The following is a 19,970-nucleotide window of genomic DNA, read 5'->3' as shown; positions in this document are numbered from 1 at the left end:
CTTCTCCACTCCTCCAGGTGGCACTGGCACCCCTCCCGCCATCTCCAGCCAGAAGGACCCTGTCAAGCCGCGCTCGCTGCGCTTCACCTGGTCCATGAAGACCACGTCGTCCATGGAGCCCACGGAGATGATGCGCGAGATCCGCAAGGTGCTCGACTCCAACAGCTGCGAGTACGAGCTGCGCGAGCGCTACATGCTGCTGTGCATGTCCGGGAAACCGGCGCACGACGACTTCGTCCAGTGGGAAATGGAGGTGTGCAAGCTGCCGCGACTCTCCCTGAACGGCGTGCGCTTCAAGCGGATCTCGGGCACGTCCATCGCCTTCAAGAACATTGCCTCAAAGATCGCCAACGAGCTCAAACTGTGAGCGCAGAGGAGCAGCGAAGAAGAGATGCAAGGGTGAAGGATGAGGGCGAGAGGAGTGATGATGCTGTAGGTTGGGTTAGGACGTAAGCTAAGGGGTGGGATCACTTTAAAAACGACACGATTGTTACGTCAGGTCTGACGTCGGGCTGCCAGTTCTGAGACTAGAAAACTTTTTTTTTTCCTTAGAAGTTTGTTCCATAAGTTCCCCGAGGCGCTCGGATTAGAGAACCGGAGCCGAATTCCTCTGAGTTGTGAAGAACTTACAGGCCGGTCTTCTTCTTCTCCACCCCCCTGTAGGGTGAGGGGTTTCTGTCACGTTCTACTTAGACGTTCCACTCTTCTGCATGTCCGATCTTCTTCTTCTCTGTTTTTTAGGAGGCACACTTTGACCACTCCTATCATTTCTTCCTGCTATTTATTCCGTTTTCTCTGCACGGTTCTGATGCCAGAACGGGACAGGGTGGGGTGGGGTCAGGCGGGTGGATGGGAGATCAAAGCAAACAGAGGGATGCTGTGTGGGGGGGGGATCTTTGCTCTGAATGATTGACAGAAAGTTCAGAATGGATCGTGGAGCCTTATTTTGCTGGAAAACTCAAAAGAAGTTTTGCTCTGATTCTCCTCCAAACCTGAGTGGACTAGAGCCAGCAAACACAACACCCCACACACACACACACACACACACACACACAACACACACACACACACACACACAAAGACACAATCCATCCACCTCCCTCCTGCCCTCACACACTCTTCGCTGTCTCTTCCTCCGCCGTTCAGACTGAAGTCAGCACAAGCACATCCATCTTCTCACCTTTTAACTCCCTTTCTCCCCCCTTTATGTTTTTTTTTTTTTAAATCTTTCACACAGTCACGTCCGAGGAGGTCAGTTGATCCTGCGGGCTGCAGCTTTGTAAGTCCGTACTTTTAGTTCTGTTTTGTTTTTTTTAAACTGAATTTCTTTATCGGCTTTTAAAGAGTTGTGCACTGGAAAAAGATCAGCATCTTATTAGAGGGGAGGACTGATGATGATGGAATTTTTCTTTTCATTTTAAAGTTGCCTTTCTTTTGAAGAATCAAATCTGGGCGTTTGTTTTCATTGCCATTTGTCAGCACATAAACGCTCAGATGATTTCTGGTTTCCTGTGGTTTTTTTTGGTACCTCTTGGTTGGCATCACGCCTTCATATCCAGAATGTCAACCCAGTACCGACGCATTTCTACGCCCCCCGCCCCAGCCCGGTGTTCCCAAAGAGCAGACACACAAGTCGTGGTTGTTGGTATGTGTGCGAGACTGTTGTAAGAGATCACTGGAAAAACTAAAAAGCAACAAAAACGATTAAGGACGACATTGACGAAGAATGGTGAATTATTTTCTTCTCCTTTTGATTTGATAATATATTTTTGTGTCGTCGAGTTTGTACAGATTTGGGGCGCAGTGAAGGCTCACTGTCAGATCGCATCATCGCTGCCTTTTTTTTTAGTTTTTTTTGTCTCCCCCCCCCCTCCCAAAGTATAAGCGCACCTTCAACACACAGACAAACCCAGCCCCCCTCCTCCTCTCCGGTGCAGGACATGTCGATGTATTTAATGATGTTGATGGTGGTGGTGTTGACGACTACTGCTTGTTCGTTTTTGGCCTTCTTTTATTTTATTTTAATTCGTTTTCTTTTTTTTTTTTATATAAAGGACTCGTTGGTCCAGAGTAGTTTGGAGCAGAGAGAGGAAAAAGGAAGGGAAAAAAAGCAGGAAAGACTTCTCAGAGCACACGTTCACTCTCGAAACCACAAGCAGAAGAAGTCACTTCCTTTAACTCGTTTTCTCGTTGCGTTTGATGCTCCAGTTTTGTTAGTGCAGAAAAAGAAACCACACACAGAGAGACACACACACACACACGGACAGACGCAGGGGTCGGAGTAAGGCTGGTGCCCGTCAGCTGGTTGTACCTAACTGAACACTTTTCCTTCTTTCTCTCACAATGACACACTGTCGTTTTATTTTTTTATTTTAATTTTATTGTTTTAGTTCTTTCAGTTTTTAATACATCAGATTTTCCTTTTAAAACGTTGATCATTGTATTAAGGTGCTGGGTATTGGATTCTAATTATTCTGGCTGTTGCTGTTATATTATCTCTTTCAGGGTTGATTTTATTTGACATTATTTCGTTTTACATTGCTGTAATTTACATTGATTTAAATGTGTTTTGAGCGAACTGTAACTGTAGTGGTGGGTTTTTTGGGGGGTTGGGAGGGGGTGATCAACTCCTGAAAAATGTATTATTTGTTTTGTTTTTTTGTTTCTTTTCTTTTTTTGTGCAAAGACAAAATGATGAAAAATTACAATGATAGTAATAAAAACAATGATATAATGATAGCCTGACTCTGAAAATCCATTATATGAGCAGCAGTTGAGGTTTAGTGTAGTAGCCGCTGTGAATCTTTGTCACATCACCTGAGCAGATGTTTGTGTTCAAACTTGGGCAAGTGGATGTTGTACAGGAGTGAGACGTCTTTTTTTTTTTTTTTTTTCTTCTCTTTCGGCTCTTCTGAATCTTGGTTTTCATTATGATTTTTATGAAAGCTTTGAAGTTAAAGTTTGCATATTTATCAGAATATGCTTTGTTTTCTTTCTCGTTCTGCAGAAAGTCACAGAGGTCAAGCTCAGCAGGCTGGTGTCTGCAGCCCTGCATGTGATGAATGCAGGTGATCCAACCTGTTAGAACTAAACAAAGGGTTTTGATGATTTGGCATTACGAAGTCATGAAACTCCCCTGCAGCACTTTGGCCACTTTATTACATACACCAGTTTGGATGTCCTTTTGCTTTCAGAGCTGCCTCAATTCTTCGTGGCACACTCCATATTCCAGTGATTAGATGGCAGACTGCACTTGTGTCTTGATGGGATTCTCCAATTGCACCACATCCAAAAGGGGGTGGGAAAACTGTGTTAGAAAGGATTTGCATAGTCAACAACCACACTCAGGTAGCCTCTTGATCCTAAGGGGCCCAAAAATGTGCCAAGGGAACGTCCCGTGCACCATGACACCACCAGGAGGGTGGGAGGGATCCATGCTTTCATGTTGTTCATGCTAAATTCAGACCTAAACATCTGAAAGTGGAAGCAGAATTCAAAACTCAGACTAGGAAGCATTTTCCAGTTTTTCACTGTCCAGTTTTTGGTGAGCTCAGAGTTGTCCTCAGTTTCCTACTTTTAGTTGACAGGAATGGCACTCAAGTGTGGTCTTCTGCTGCTGTATCCCATCTGGTTTGATGTGTGCATTCAGAGATGCTCTTCTGCACACCTTGGTCATAACAAGTGGTTTTGAGTTACTGTTACCTGCACGTCTTGTGGATCATTCTAAGCCCCTATCGTAAACCCCGTCTGGAACCCACATTCAAAGTTAAATCACCTTCCTTCACCATTCTGTTTGAACTTCAGGACTTCTTGAACATGCCTAAATGCACTGATTTGCGTTAACAAATAGTTCAATATGAATAAAATGACTGTCTATGACAGAAAATATAGCTTAGCTGGAGAAACGTCTTCAAAAACCGACATCGTGAAGAATTTGGTCATTTGTTTATTCAAAAGAAAAAAAACGCCTCAAACACAGTTCAGTTTCCACAATGTAAACACCTTGGTACATACAGTACACAAAAGCAGGGTTTTTTGGAGGAACAAACAAAACAGGTGAAAAAGGCAAGACTTCTATTAAAGCCAAACGTAGCGATGCAGTTTCCGTTCCTCCTCAGTGCCGCGTTCAACTGAACGCTGAAGGCCTCTGCTAACAAAAGTAGGTGATTTGAGGCTACGCTTGGGGCAACACCACAGTTTAAGGAAGCTTAACCACTGACCTCAGATCTGCATAAAAAGGCAGCGATGCAGACAAGAGTAGTCTAAGACTAGCAACAGAAATAAACAACAAAGGTCATCCAGACAGATGCTTCAATCATCTGCATTTGTTCATCAGGTTGTGCCATTCCATCACTTTTGGAAGCAGTAGCCATGAACAGAAAACTGCACTGTTGCACAACTCAGAAGCACTCAGTTTATTGGATAAATGAATCAAGTGGCTGACGCTGCAGCAAAGATGTCTTCCAGATCTCCTTTGACCTCTGCGCCAGGACAGCACAGGACTCGAGGCTGCCTTATCTGGACTTCGGGGGAACACAAAGTCATCACCTCTTTGTAAAGTCATTTCTATAAATTACTCAGACACACTAACTGAAAGTCGCAACTTGCTCCATTTTGGGTTTAAATGACTGGTTTGGCATTTTGACGAGTGCAGAGAGATACCACTCTGAAGTGGTAATCGAGGCTGCCGCTCGGAGACTGAGACCCTGCGAGAGCACAAACGAGTGTTTCCAAAAATGTCAAACTCTTCCTGTGTAAGAAACAATGCAACCATGTGAAATGTCAGACTCCTCTCTGACGCTCCGTGCCTAACTCTGCGTTTAAAGCAACAATACACTTTGGCAGGCGCGGCTGTCAAAGATCAAACATCACTTATTTAGAGAATATTAACACCATTATTGAAACATCACAGACTGATGTTTAAAGCTGCACTGCAGATGTTGGGGATTTGATCACTTCAAATATTCCTCCAAAGTAACAAGATTTGAACACTGAGCCAATGAACAGCTCCAGAAACGTGAGACAGAGCATGTTAACGGGCTCTTTTTCTCCTTTACGCTCAGTAATCAAAGTACACCATCTAATCTACTTACAGTAACTAACTGCCTACCTCAGGCACACCTTTAAAATTCTAGCTGAACCAAAAAAAAACCAAAACACCACTCCAGTTAATACTAGCAATACATGGCTATGAGGGAAGATTTCGCCCAACGCAGAATGAAAAGAATCAACAATTCAAAACCAAAATAAAAGATTCAGCTTTGATCACAAAGCTTTTGAAAAAGTACCTCCGCTCCCCTTTGAGGGTCTAGATCTGAAAGAAGAAAAACAAAATGCTGCGTGTGACGTAGACGCCCTCTCAGGAGCAGCACATCTGGCTCAGCTGTGGGCCACTCTTCCTCTTTCCCTCATTTATTCCTTTTCTTTCTCCTGATGGTTGTGTGGATGACTAGACCGATGCAATTACAGCATATAGATATACATAGTGTTCATCCACAGTCCTCCAGATGTTCAAGAGTTGCCATGGAGACGTGCAGGTGGATTTGCACTCTTGTGGTTGTGGCTTTCTTTAACGGCTTCATGATCCAGTGTCTCTTCTGTGTGTTGTGTGCAGGTAGTGTTTGGAGTTCCTAGCTCTGTGTGTGTGTGTGTGTGTGTGTGTGTGTGTGTTGGAGGTAGGTGTTTGTCAGTACAGTAAAGGAGCTTCACGTCACTAATGACGATTGATGTCACACTGGGGACCTGAGGGTGTCATTTGATGTGGTCGTGTGATGGTCCCAGGGTGAAGGAAGAGAAGCTTTGTGTTTGTGTGTTTTTTATGTGTGTGCGCGTGTCTGCGTCTACTCCTACTGCTGCATGTGTCTATCAGTGTGAGTTGGGCTGCTCCACTTTAAGCCCGACCAGTGATGGAGGCATCTGAACTGCAGCGGAGGAAGAGGACGAGGTGGGAGGAGAACCCCTGAGACTCCCGGAGGAGGTGGTGGTGGCGGTCACTGCGGGCCGGATGAGCGGAGGTGGGGGGTGGTTGTGGGGAGCTCTGTTCTGAAGCGGGCGCGTCTGAAGAGGAGGCGGCTGACGGAGGAGGCTCGGGGGTGCTGAAGGAGGAGCTGGACGCAGCAGCGGGGGAGGCTGGGAGAAAGAGGACGGGGCGTGAGCGGAGGAGGGGGGAGAGGAGCTGCCTGTGGCGTCTGAGGGGGGGTCCTCCATTTTGACCTGAAGGGGGAGGAAAGAGACAGATGGAGGAGCGTCAGGAGGAGGTGCAAACAGGATGTAGAGAGGAACAAAAGCGGTGGGCAGATAAAAACTTTACGTTTTGCAATCGGATGCTGCGTTTCATGTCTTGTACTTTTGGCTCTGTGTGCTGTCACCGAGTGAGCAAATAGTGTGTCTGTGAGCACAGAGGCCCCGCCCACCTGCTGGTGGGTCGGACAGAGGGGCTACACCGACACCCAGTGTGAGATACATAGGGATGAGTTTGAACTGTGAATCACTCAAAGTTGCATTACGAGGTCTGTCGTTTTAAATCTGTCAGTGAGACACAGGAAAGGGTTGGTGGAGATGGCAAAGCTCCCAGTCCTACTACTTCCAAATATTACTGAAGCTACAAGTTGCTCTAACATGCTGTTGCATGTCCTACACTCAGTCATGTGCTCTCCTGCAGCACACGTGTTAATCCACCGCTGAAAGTAGTTCCATCAAACTAATAATTATTTACACAGATACAAATCTGTTTACAGCCTTTGTCGTGTGTTTAATCCTTTATTAAAAAGCAGAAGGTGCAATTAAGATAGAACAGAGGTGTACAGATTCATGTGCAGCACTCACATGCTGACAGCTTTATATTAAATACAAATAATATTCTTACAACCTGCTTCAGTTTCATGTAAAACTTCTCTTAAACAGATTTCACGTGACAACAAAATCAGAAACTCTTACAGGCACCTCTTGGGTATTAACTGTCCTCACCTCCTCCTCCTCTACGCCGCCATCTGTAGCCGTTGCCATCTCCTCACCACTCCTCCTGGGGTCTCTCTGGTCTCGGCTGGTGGCCACTTGCTCCGCCGCCCACTCCCTTAGCACTTCGTCTAGGTTGAAGCGGCGCCGGTAACTCACGAAGAACGAGCTCACCTGAGCAAGCCGGGGAGAGATGGAGAGTTGGCGAGGAAGAGAATGAGGACAAAGTGATGCCGATCTCAAGGACACAGAGGCGGACGTTAGAGGGGAGAAGACAAATGAAAGCAGGGATAATGGAGATTACAGAGATCCTATAGGGGAAACCGTTAGGCGGAGGATGAAAGGGAAAATGGAAAAGAGATGAAAAGCTGATAGGCAGCTCCCTCAACTGCACTGCTGGGTGAGGTCAGAATAAGACGAGAGGTGGTCTTCACACACTTTCAACATGTGAGAAAGAGGAAGCTCACCTGAGCCGGAGTCTTAGTCCCGATCACTTCAGCGATGGCGGTGAAGTCTTTACCATAACGCCGGATAGCTGGAAAAGAGAAGTCGGGTTAATGTCCTGCCTGTACCAAGCAGCATATAGCAATCAAAAGCAACAGAATCAGCCAGCTTCCTCTCGCTCAGTGAGGGGTGTGTGGCAGAGGATGTGAGAGGAGGGACAGGAAGAGTCACGTATGGTGAGCATGTTTACAGTTAACCTCCATCTGAGCTCAGCTGGCTCAGTGCACCTGCTCTTTTCCCGCCCTGACCTGCTTCACTGCACACTTTCAGGGTTTTTGTTTTGTTTTTTCTGTTGGAGCAGCTGTACTACATGGAGGTACAGGTTTTGCTCAAAGGCACACGGGCTGCAGCTGCTAATTTTACCTTCCACTTTTGTGACTGATACGCTCCTAACAACTTCTGATTTTCTCTCCTCGTGCTCGCTTTTAAAGCTGAAATAATGCACACGATGAACAGACCTGAAGTTTACGGCACCCTGTAGCTCCATCGTGTCATGAAAAACTGAAACAAACAGGGCTCTCCCCCTATAGACTGTATACTGGTGATGGAGTTAAACGTCAGAACTGAGTAGATTAGAAGTGCCTTAAATTTGCATTCTGTCTAATGACCAGCAGGACGACTCATCTATGGGCAAAAAGGGCATTTTAGGTCTTAGAGGTATACTGGGAAACAGTCCCTGGTTCCCTTGCGCTTTGACCTCAGTGAGCACTTTCTTAATGAGTTTGAGCTCAAATGCTTGTTTAATACCAAATAAAATGACATTAATTTTGTAAGTTATGGTCTCCATCAAGGACAAAGCTATAGATTAATTAGGACAACCATTCCCAAAGTCAAGAGTGGTGCAGCCCAGTTAAAAAACAAATTCCCACTAGGCCCACCCAATCCTAAACCTTCATGCTAATCAAAATACAAAACAGAAGTGATGCATTTCCTAGGGAATTTGATCCAAAATCAAACAGTGCAGGCGGTTGGCTATACATGGCTAATATTATTATATTATATGCAAAGTGTTGAGGTCAATGTGTGACCCTCCTGTCACTGGGACAAAGACTTCAACACAAGGGTAGAGTAATGAGTAATATCACAACCCAACTACCTCCTATTACCACTAATTTCAAATTGAATTTCTGTTATTACTGCGATCCACCAGGGGGCCTCGGCCCTCACTTTGGGAACGAGCTAATGATAAGTTTTTGTAAGTGCTTCACTCACAGTCAGATCACCCCATACTCATGTTTGTCTTTAAAAGAACTAATATAATGAGGGCAAATACACCCAGAGGCTTCACAATAGGACTTCGTCTCTTTTCATGTCAAAATAAAAAAATAAATATCTCTTTTAGGGGCAAAATTAAGCTTTCTAAACGTTACCATCCCTGAAGACAAAAACTCCCACCAGCATCAGCCCATTGCAAAATATCCAAAAGTAGCTCCTGGAGAAATAATCGAGGAGCTTGTACCGTACCAACACACGAGTACAGGCAGCTCCTGTGTGTGCAGAATATCAATATGAATGTCTAATAAGACATCTGGCTGTGAATGGGAGGCAGGTAGAGGAGAGCTGACGACAAGAGGTGCCTCTTGGAGGGGGAGGAAGCTACAGCCTTCACTCACCCTGCACTGCAAGGAGCTGCTCCTCTGTGGTCCAACGAGAGTTCATTTTAGGGGCAGGCTAGGAGAGAAAGAACTAGAGATTAGAATGAGAGTGAGGTAGGTGGTAGGAAACAAGGGGGGGAGAGAGGGAGGAAGATGGCAGTAAGAGAGCAATGAGCAGGTTAAGACTAGAGTCAGTCCCACGAGGGGTGAAATACTGTCTGGAGGGAGTTGAGGAAGGGCCGCGTGAATAGATGAGCAAAGGAACAAACTGGAGCGAGATCAGGGGAGGAGAAAATTGAATACAGGCAAGAAATGAGGCAGTAAATAAGGGATATGGAAAGGAGGGAAAGGGCATAGAGAGGGGAGTTTCAAGACTTACGTCTGTAGGTCTGGAGCCATCAACACCTTCAGCTAGGCTCTGCTTAAAACTGCTGTTGTTCTGTTTGATAGACTGGACCTGAGACAGAGGAGGGGCAGTGAGGTAGGGTTATTTTTTAGCTGGTAGCACCGAGTGGTAGTTCTTGCAGCTAAAATCTGCTTTGAGAACATTCATGTGCATTTACTCTTTGCATTTATAATCTGATGACCAAAGACATCATTAAATCTACACTGAAAACCCTGGCACCTGTCTCTTGAGTGAAACCAGCTGTGTGTCCAGCTGGCGAATGGTTAGAACTCCAGCATCGTGAGAGGCCGACAGAGACATGATGTCCGCCTGCTCCAGGTGCATGCCTTTGGGTGGCCTGCGGCGGGCTCTGAGCGGGTGGTGTCTGTACTGAGCTCCGATGTTCTCCTTCTTCACTGGACCGGAGCGGCTGGGCGTGGCTTTGTCAGAGCTGGTGCTGCTCGCGTTCTGTTTTGCCGCCTGTGTGCACATCGAATCACAAATATCATTCAAGTGTCAAGGCAGCTCGGTCCTCACCTCACAGAAGTTGCTTCTCTGAATGTGCACACACTTTCTCACCTCTTTCTTGGCATCAATTTCAAAATCACTGTCACTGGCCTGCTCTCCTTCTTCAATCTCATCATTACTGCAAGACAAAAAACATAAATTACACAAAGCACACCAGTGTTTAAACTTTGTGCTGTTTTCTTGTTGAAATTTCATCAAACACACGTCTGAAATGCTCTAAAATGTCAGCTGAAAAGACAAGAAATAATATCAGCCTGTCTTATTTATATTCATGAGCCTAGTTTCCCAGGATGCCGCGCTCACTGAGTGTCATTTAACAAAAAAGTTCTCCAAATGTCAGATCTCAGGTGAGCAGTTGTTTCTCCACGATTGGTGAAGGCATCTCAAACCTGTCATCTTTCTCTCTCTTGTTGATCAGCCTCCTGGCCTGTCGGTCCATGACTGATGTCCTGGTTCTGGTCTTCTTCCAGCTGTAGTAGTACTTTACCAGGCTGGAGATCAGCTTGTCTGGAAGCTACAAACACGAAAAAAAGAAAATTTACTTTTCATCACTCGTTTTAAATATTTAGGGTGGTAAGTGCATGTGTGTCTCTCTCAGTCACGCACCATCTGCTGGATGCGGTGGAAGCTCTTGCCGTGGAAGCTGAAGGCCTGCTCGAACAGCACTTTATCTTCAACTGTCCACTCATCCGGGAAGGGGGTGAAGTTTGCCAGGTCGGCCAGTGAGCGCTCCACGTCGTGTTTGTGCCACAATAACATGCCCAGAGCCTGATGGAGCCAAAAGTCAGGAAACCAGGAAAAGTTTAGGTCAGAAGACAGAAAGAAATATAAACATCTGAGCTTTTGTTTCTGATGCCCTTACCTGCTCCATGTTGTACCCGTGTTTCTCCTTAGCCATGAGGATGTACTCGTCCACTGGAAGAAGACAGAAACACCCAGAAAAACTGTTAAAATAATACATAATAATCTAAAGATGGTGAAGGAGAATGAAGAGAAGACTAAAAAAATGAACAGGGGGGGGAGGGGTTGCATAATAACAGAAAACAGAGATGAAGAGGAAAAGGGTAAGAGAGAGAAAGAACATAAGTGCACAGGAAGAGACAGTCGAGAGTTTTAATTGCCACCCTCGAGTCAGCATATATCCATTAAACTGAAGGTCAAGTTTTTTAGCTCGCACACATGAATACAAGGTAAGGCAGGTGTGTGGAGCTTACACATAGCATCAGAGAGCTGGCTGTTGGGACACCAGACCAACATGCTCCTCTGGTCCTTCTCACTGTAGCGGGCTGGGCTGTCTGAAAATGGAAACAAACAACACAAAGCGAACACTTAAATCCACACTTTGAGGTTATACATATTTGTCAATCCCTCTTTTACTCGTTCATGTCACCTCCATGTCCCTCCTATCCACCACTTAAGCTCTCTCAATCCCCAGCATCTCTCTTTTCTTATCCATCTACCCATCTTTGCGTGTTTCCATCTGGCTAAAGCTCCCTCTTCATCAGCTGAACTCTTTGGGAAGTCAACATTTGTGCACTCAGTACAACAGATTATGCTGGTTTGCCTGCTTGTCCCCTTCTTTGGTACAAGCTGTTGAAGCATGCTGCCGTTCCTCCGTGAAGGTTATGACGACTGTTTCCTCAGCATCAAAACATTTTTCATCTACTCAAGCAAAGCAACAGGGCTCTTTCATGGAGGACACTTAATGTTTTTGAACCTTCTGATTTTGCATTCAATAACACTAAAACACTGACAAATAAGCGTCACTCTGACGTCTGCATTACTGGACAAAGATGACAGCTCCTCGTTTTCCCCTCCAGCCTTCTTTTCATTTTCCTGTTTTTTGTTCTATTGTAAAATGACTCTTTTTGACCTTCACTCCTCTACTAATCTGCATTCATCCGTAGTCTCCTCCACACTTCTCTTCAACCTCTGTGTCTCCTTCCAAGAGGAGACACAGAGGTTATTCCCTCCCTCTCTCTCTTTTTATCGTCAATTTTAATGCCCTCTGTCGTCTCCTTTTGTTGTGCTTTTCTCCCTCCCAGCTTACCTGGTTTGAACTCTGGGATCTGAGCCTGGTAGTCTCCTCCCACTCTGATCATGCTGTCTGCAGAGACAAGCGTACATAAGTTTATATTTCAAGAGCTGCAATGCAGGGCAAAAACATTTGTGTAACACACCAGAAAAGGTTCCAAGTTGCAAAACTAAACAAAGTGGATCACACCACTGAACATAAATGCAAACCTCTTGATTTACTGGCCAATCTACGTCCCTACTCCTACCTATGGTTACGAGCTCTGGGTATTGACCAAAAGAATGAGATCGCAGATGCAAACGGTGGAAATAAGCTTTATGTAAAGGATGGCTGGGCTCTCCCTTACAGGAGGAGCTCAGTCATTGGAGAGTGCTTCAGGTATCTCACAAAGATGCCTCCTGGTGAAGTTGTCTAACATCACGCAGTCGTCACTAAAACTTCAAACTAGCATCTATAACCATAAATTCATTCAGAACGTGTTTACTGAGGAATCTGAACTTCTCTTTTCACATAAACTTCCATACAACCAGGTGTCTTTTTGGCATAGAAGAGTCTTCAGGGCAGTAGAAAGAATTCATTCAGGCATTTTTGTATTTGTTTCATTTTTTAGACACACAGGCTAAATCTAACTTTTAAATATAGTCTTAATGTTCAAAACAAAAACAAGTGGGGGAACAAGTGGGGGAAAACACTGGTATATGAAGAAAACATTTAAATAAAGAAAAACTTCCATGTACAACTTCCATTAATAAATAAGTAAAAACAATAACTTAGATAATCCAGAAATGCCATTTAACATTTTGATATTGTTCACCACCCGACGAAGACAAGCGGGTAGAGCATCGATGGGTGGCAGACATCAGGTAATTATCGCTGCGGTAAAGCTAGCAGGAACCTAGGAAGCTGGAGAATGTGGAAAGCGAGGAGTGGAGAGAGACTGTGAGAAATGCAGGGAAGCAAACCTGAAGGAGGAAGAGACAGATTACAGGTTCCTCTGGGACAGAGGACAGGAAGGGAGGAGAAGGGGATGATAGAAACATGAGCAGATGGGTGAAATGAATGGAGCCAGAAGGAGCATGATAAAGAAGAAGGATGGTTGATAGAAGGAACAGAGGGAAGAAAGGTAACAGAGAGGATAACTAGTTGTGTAAAACTGCCATTTCTTATCTTAAAATGGGCTCCTCAAAGATCAACAGGAAGTCAGTGGGTGAAGGAGAGAATGGAGGAAGGAGAGACGTATGTGGGCAGAGGACAAGGATGAAGAGAGGGGATGACAGAGAGCACTGCAGCAATGCAATGCATGCAACAGGAACAGCTGGCAAGAAAATGCCTGCAAGTATCAGATGTAGGTACACTTTGTAATGCTCCGAACGTTTACCGTGATATCTGATAAATCAAACACTAACGAAAAGTGTGTACGTGTGTACCGTGAGCGTGCTCTTCATCGCTGCTCTCCTCCTCAGAGTGTGGCTGGCTATTCCCGTTGGTTACGGTTTTGGCTCTGCTCCTGGACAGGACCCCAGCCCCCGAGCGCTCCATCACTGAGGGCATGACTGCACACACACAGACACACACACACACACACACACAACATGTCACTAGTTAAAAATCCACCATTTATCAACATTTCTGCCCCAAGCGATTCAATCTCCTATTAAACTATGAGTTATGCCTTGTTTCATTAGTGCACTGGCTGCTATTTGTTTCCACTTGCAACCCTATAAAAACCAACTCACGCTTGTAAAGTAAAATGGGCCCTTATGTTGCCACCTTGGAGGGAATCCCATTATCTACCTGGAGCTGAGTTTATTTTCCAAAAAGCAGCTTTCTATACAAGAACTCATTCAAGACCTCAACTACTTACGATTAAATCTCTAAATGCAAGTTTTCTGCTCAGGTTCTGACTTATCAAGAGCAAATCCCGACTAAATCAACAGGAACAACTTCATCTTCAACAAAAGAGCCAGACTGATTAACCGGAGTCTTCCTTTGTCGCTCCAGCTGATTAAAGATGTCTTCTTGTCTGGGTGGAGCAATACCCACAAACAAACAGAACAGAGGCCTATTTTACCCATTGTTTACAGTTCAAGTGACATGTCAACATCCCATTTTTTCCCAAATGAACATCTGTTATCTCACCGCAGTCGCTCTGTAAGAGCCATCAAGGACACGGCACTGAGCTCTGGACCAAAATCTGACAATTTCTTTATGATGCTCAAATAAATAATAATAATATTAAAGATAAATAATAATAAGCAATTGATCAAATCAGTTTGATTGCAGTTAACATAGTCAAGTATTTCTCAGCTAAAAGTTTAACAAGTCACATTTTTAGAGACATTTACAAAACAAATCCTTTTAGAAAGTCCGCTGTAAAACTCTGCCAACTCAAACATCCAGAGCTACCTGCTGTGTCAACACCTTGTGACAAAGAAGCTGAAAGTAGCTTTCTTTAATCCAACAAATAATGATTAGATGAGTGAGTAATTAACTAGATGTGATCCTACCTTTGTGTCTATGCAGAAAAAAAAAAAAAAAAAAAAAAAAAAGGGTGAACCAAATTTTAGTTCAATACTGGCACAAAATACTGATATCAATACCAATCCCTTATTTGTTAGGCTGATAATAGCTGGTACCAATATTTTACATATTTGTTTATTTTTTTGTAACTTTTATGCATCTTATTTTTGCTACAAGGATGCAAATAGACATTTAAAAAACTGATTTGACACAACAAGTAAATATTATCCACCGAGATGCAAATTTTACTTTCCTATCAGTCAACAAGGCTGCTGTTGGCTGATACCAGTACACCACCCATCTGCTGGTGCAGAAAGGCGCTGGTTGCTACAGTGCAAGTAATCACACATAAAGAGAAATCCATTACATGAGCCCCTCCAACAGCAAAGGCAAAGCAAAGGTAAAACCTGTTCAGTGGGGATCTACGTCAACATCAGTAAACAAAGAATATAATCGCTGATGAGAAGAAACATCTACAAACAAATAAATAAATAAGACCCTCCTCTAAAAGACGAAGTGTGATCCACAGCCATTGCTATACTATTACATGATATTTGTCGTCTTCTCGATGTCTCTACATCTCTGGGCCAATGAAATATTGCAGAAAGTAGCATATCTAAACTCCTTCCTCCTCAAGCGCAAACGATAAGAGCCCCTAAAACAATGACTGGCGACACCGGGCACGAGTCCCAGTGCAAACGCGCGTTAAAAGGCGCGTGCTTTCATTCACCATCTCACCCGCAACTTCACTTGTCAACTTGAACCGCGGCCAGAACAAAGCAAGGACTCGAAGTTGGGTGACCGATGTAGTACTGTACCCCCGCATACACATCACCACCACCGCACAACATACTGAGCCAGTCAAGCCTCTGCGGGGAAACGAGTCGCAACCCTCACGATCCTCGAGATTAAAAACATACACACCAAACTCCGAGCAGACAATACAAGTGTCTGAAGCTCTCTGGTGGTCTTTGTCTATCGCTGTTCCCGGTGGCCTCGGAAACTACAGCGGCTGCCCCCCGTCCGGCTTCACTGGAAACATCGCCACCTTCAACACATCCCTTCGTCTTTGTCGATATACTCAAGTTTACTTATTTACAAGAGAACTGGCTGCGTGAGACCGCCCCGCTTCACTTTCAGCGAGTTTCGTGGTGGAAGGGGGTGGGGGGAGTGTTGTGGTAGCCTCTATCGCGGTAGCCTCAATCACTGGCAGATTTATCAACCGTTTCAAGAACGAGAGCTATAACTACAACATATTAACTGATAACCTCGACAGGGACTGGATACTCGTAGTAATACATAATACTCAACTAGGCGATTACATGCAGGCTTTCCTCTTCTACATCCTTTTCCCTCATATGGCCAGATCTTTAAACTTTTCCTCACTTAAACACAATATTGGGTCATCAGATATGCTTTGCACTGTAGTGAACAATACCACGAGCAATTCGATCGTTTCGTTTTGGGTAATATGTCTAAAATCTATTTAGGTTCTTCACCGCAATTTTTAAGTGGGTAGTCTGATGATGAACACTTTTTGACTCACAGTGGTAAAAGGGAAAACAATAGTACTCCTACAGTGACTAGTCAGGTGCTCATGGCTCGCAAGAGTCAGCACAGGGTGACCTTAAAGCGGGGGGGACGACGACATTACATGTTAAAGTTAACATTGTAATAGGCGGACTGTGTTTTATAATATGTTAAATCCTAAGATCCCACCACTAAAAAGAAAATAAAAAGAGACGACGGACTCGCACCGGGTGTTTCTCAAATTTGAGTCACGTTTACTAGCTTTAAAAAAAAATCAATATTTTTAACAGCTTAATTGTACAGTCGTCTGTACGCTGTGTCTCACTTTGAAGTCCTTTTGTTTTCCCCACGCGTACGCTGCTGTTACTACCAACGCTACTGTCTGCTGCTGCCCTGGAGTAAAAAAAAAAACAAAACAAAAAAAACACACTCGCTCTTTATGTCATAATTGCCCAACTTGCCGGTATGTTTAGGGTCCTTAAACTAAAAATAGTAGCAATTTCCAAGGTCCAAGTCACTCCAAAAGGCTGGAAACTAGAAAATATATATACGACATCTCTCCTCATCACCAAAGTGCAATTTAAGTCTAGCCTAGTTGGTCGCTGGGATGCTAACGTTAGCTAGTTAGCTTGCGGCTAGTACCCTCGCGTTACATTAGTAACGCCAGTAGTTAGAAGTGGAGATAATAGTCACACTGTACCTGTGTTTCGTTTCTCTCCGCTTCCCCGCAGCCAAAACTTCTCCGAGCCTCTGTCCGCAGCTTGCAGTCCCCTCCGAAGCGCTCAAAGGCAATTAGTGTGTCTAAAAAGCCTGAACTCTCGCCTAATTGATGAGCACAGTCACACTACAATGAGGAGAACTGCACGGATAGATGGAAGCCGTGAGTGTGTATGTGCGCCGGGAGACGGACAACACCCGGAGAAAAGTGAGGTGGACATCCGCTTGGATGCGTTCGCCTCTCCCAAGCTTAGGCGCCGTTTGGATTGACAAGAAGTAGTCCCTTAACTATTAACTTTATCTCAGTCTTGGTTTTGGATTTTACCTTATGTGCCATGTGTGTGAATTGACTTTTAAGAGTGCTCACGTCAGTGCGCGATACTTAAAATCTTTGTCCTAAAAATATTTTGCCTTTTAAATATGCCTGCCTGATAATTCACGTCTTGATCATTACATCGTTAATGGCCTTTAAATGGAAGAGAAACGTGTAGGTATTTCATTTTGTAAAACAATAGGTGTTAGAGAGTCTTAATCCGCTATCTATCAAAATCCCATAAATTAGGGACTACTTGCCAGTGTGTCGGCGGAGGGATTCAGTGCATCTCTGTTCTGAGGCAGGCTGTCCAGACTTGCTTGGTGGAGAAAAGGGCAGGAGCGGAGCACAATTGAAACGAGTGTTCGTGCGTGTGCGCGCGCGAGTACGTCAGTATGCGAACGTGTCTTCGGGCGCGTGCGTTACTTTGTGCATAAACTGACAGTGACTCAGATGAATAGCCTCAGTGTGCTCGTTTTTATTTATTTATTTAAAACAGAACAGTTCAAAGAGTTGCGACCTGGATGTGTTTGTGTGCACGAGCCTGTGCGCGTGTGAGTTCACAGGTGGATGAGTGTGTGTGTGAGCAGAATGGGGGATGTTTCAGTGTTAGCTTTAGCAGGAGCTCTCTTACCTGATGCTGGGAATAAACCCACTAACCTTCGCAGTAACACTCGCACAGAAGCCACTGCTCCCGTCACCAGTGCCTGCTGCTGACATGTAACAGCCTGTTACAAACTCCTCCAGCTCTTTCTCTCTTCTTTCTTTCTCTGTGGCATCACCACTTCCTCCTCCTCTTCATCCTCTCACTTCTCACCTTATTTCCTCACTGCTGCTCTCTCTCTCTTTTTCCATCTCCTTGTTTTTGCTCCTGTTTCTTCTTCACTACTTTACCCCCTTTCTCTCCTTCCTTCCTTCCTTCCTTCCTCCTCTCCCTCTTCCTTCCTAAATATCTGCCCTAATTCTCCTTCTCCTCCCCCCTCATCTCTTGTCTTCTCTCTGTGCCCCCTCCCTGTTTTTTCTCCTCCTTCCTCTCCCTTCCTCTCCCCCTTCCTCTCTCCATTTCCTCCCCTCTTCTGCTCTTCCACATCCTCCTCACCCCTTTACCTTCCAGTAATGACTCTTTTCCTGTCTTTCTCCCTTCCCCTCCTTCCTTCTCTTCAGCCTCCTCCTTACCCTCTTCCTCTCCCCTGTGTCTCCCTCTCATGTCGCTTGCAGTTTTCAACTCTGTGTGTGCGTACGTGCAAATTCTTCCCCTCCCCCATCAGTTTCGCTTCGCTCTTTTCTAACCCCCCCTCCCCTCCCCTGCTCCTCTTCTTCCTCCCTCCCTCTTCTTCCTCCCTCTCCAGTCTCATTTACACTCTTTCCACCTCCTCTACCCTCGTTTCCTCTCCCCTGGTGTCTCCCTTCCCTCCTCTCCTCTCATTAGTCAGTGTCCATAACTCACCCCTCCACTCCACTGTCTCTCCTCGTGCTCAGTCCTCCAGTCCCTAACACATCCTCACTAATGAACAACTGCTATATTTCTCCCCTCAGCCCTTCTCCCCTTACCCGTCCTCCTCCCTTTTCTCTCTGTCCTTTCCTCTCCTCATCCTCAGTCCTCCCCTCCACTTGTCACTCCATCTCCCCCCACCACCTTCCCTCCTCTTCGCGCTCGGTTTGTCTTCGATCTCTCAGAGCCGAGTGTACCTCCTACTCTCTTTTTTAGCTCACTCTTTCTTCCACCTCCCCCCCACACCCCCACCCCACATACAGACACACACCCAAGCTCTCCACTTGTCTCATTTCTCCTTCTAGCCCGTCTATCTGTCAGTCTGTGTGCTCTTCTCTCTTCCATTGAGGCAAAACGTGTCTCCCGTACTATCTTCCCAAGTCTTCAGTCCCCCTCCTCCCCCTGACTCCCATCCCTCCATCTCTCCCTCCTTTGACTCCCCCGAGTCTCTCTGATCTCAAGAGATGCAAGGTGTAGAATCAGATGCGATAGAAAGGATTCTTCCTGCCGAGGTTGGTTGTAGCTGCCGTTGTACCGGAGGACCACTGAATGTTTCTGCTCGTTTCAGTGCCACGGTGAAATGCGATGAGGCCTCATTGGTTTGCGACAGAAATGGATCAGGGTATGTAAATTCAAGCTGAGTAAACGTTTAAAAGGACAATAACATCACTGGAGTGTCTGCTGCACAGCTCGGCCTGCTGTATATCTGCAATGTCATCGTGTGCACAAGAAATTAGGAACTCTTGCATAATAGATATGCAGCCGTGTCTCAAGGCCTCATCACTTTTACCTTTTTTCCCCCTGTAAAGCACTCTCTGCTCACAGATCAGGTGTTAATTTCCTGAGGCTCTGTGCTCAGCATGTAGTGCTCAAACCCCCACAAGTAGGTTCCAGGCCTTAGTATAAACTGTAATACAACAAGATGAACTTAAAAAGACAGAAGCACTAACACTGACATCCATTATCAGCCATGTTAGGAGCATGACTGCACTCAGCAGATTTAGTGTCAGTATTGACTGATGCAAAACTCCAGTCTGATGCCGGTGGAAATTAGTCACCAAAGATAGTCAGGATCCCTGCTTTGGGGCATAATTTACTGAAAAACTACACAAAAACACAACATTCAGTTTCTGAGACACCTTTCTTATCAAAAGCGTTGTTAAGGTGAAAAAAATGGATTTAGCCTCCTTGGTTTATCAGCTTAACTCAGAGGTAGTTTATCCAGTACCAGTCACAAACTGTAGCTTAAGGCTAGAAAGCTGCAAAAGGGTGCAACTCATCCAAATCCTTAAATTCAGTTGTCCAAAATTTAAAAAAAAAAATGTAAAGAATAACACAAAAAGCATCATGGCCAGCTTTTGACTCTTACGTGGCTCACACAGTTTAATAATATTAGC

General features: G+C 45.0%; 2 protein-coding genes across 3 annotated transcripts in view; one reads left to right on the top strand and one right to left on the bottom strand.

Moving 5' to 3' along the window:
* mark2b (MAP/microtubule affinity-regulating kinase 2b) overlaps positions 1–1,017 on the top strand; it is a 28,104-nt gene extending 27,087 nt beyond the window's left edge. Inside the window, exon 21 of the mRNA XM_042223103.1 lies at positions 18–1,017. Coding sequence (XP_042079037.1) covers positions 18–367 — 350 coding nt within the window. The 3' untranslated portion in view covers positions 368–1,017. The remainder of the gene's footprint in view (positions 1–17) is intronic.
* A 2,911-nt stretch (positions 1,018–3,928) lies between these two features.
* rcor2 (REST corepressor 2) lies at positions 3,929–17,009 on the bottom strand. 2 transcript variants are annotated; one of them, XM_005927755.3, is made up of 14 exons: positions 16,752–17,009; positions 13,429–13,554; positions 12,017–12,073; positions 11,181–11,261; positions 10,829–10,881; positions 10,573–10,734; positions 10,356–10,480; positions 10,018–10,084; positions 9,679–9,918; positions 9,433–9,510; positions 9,072–9,129; positions 7,422–7,489; positions 6,967–7,128; positions 3,929–6,213 (listed from the first exon to the last, which is right to left on the bottom strand). In XM_005927755.3, exons 2-14 carry the CDS (start codon positions 13,550–13,552, stop codon positions 5,866–5,868), a joined length of 1,623 nt encoding a protein of 540 aa, XP_005927817.1. In that variant the 5' UTR covers positions 13,553–13,554; positions 16,752–17,009; the 3' UTR covers positions 3,929–5,865. The 2 variants fall into 2 exon arrangements, with proteins under 2 accessions (XP_005927817.1, XP_042079074.1); XM_042223140.1 differs by lacking the exon at positions 16,752–17,009 and adding an exon at positions 15,446–16,745.
* Between the last annotated feature and the right edge of the window lie 2,961 nt (positions 17,010–19,970).

Source organism: Haplochromis burtoni, unplaced genomic scaffold, assembly GCF_018398535.1.
Source record: "Haplochromis burtoni strain Fernald_Lab_line unplaced genomic scaffold, NCSU_Asbu1 Contig_102, whole genome shotgun sequence".
Taxonomy (NCBI): Eukaryota; Metazoa; Chordata; class Actinopteri; order Cichliformes; family Cichlidae; genus Haplochromis; species Haplochromis burtoni.
This window is presented reverse-complemented; position numbering and strand designations above follow the sequence as displayed.

Coding starts and splice junctions, on each gene's coding strand:
- rcor2 (XM_005927755.3), bottom strand. CDS start 13,552: ATGCCCTCAGTGATGGAGCGCTCGGGGGCTGGGGTCCTGTCCAGGAGC. Junction 10,085..10,355: donor AAGAGAGAGAAAGATGACAG/GTTTGAGATGCC, acceptor TTTGTCTTGCAG/TAATGATGAGATTGAAGAAG. Junction 7,490..9,071: donor GCAGCTCCTTGCAGTGCAGG/GTGAGTGAAGGC, acceptor TCTCTTTTCCAG/CTATCCGGCGTTATGGTAAA.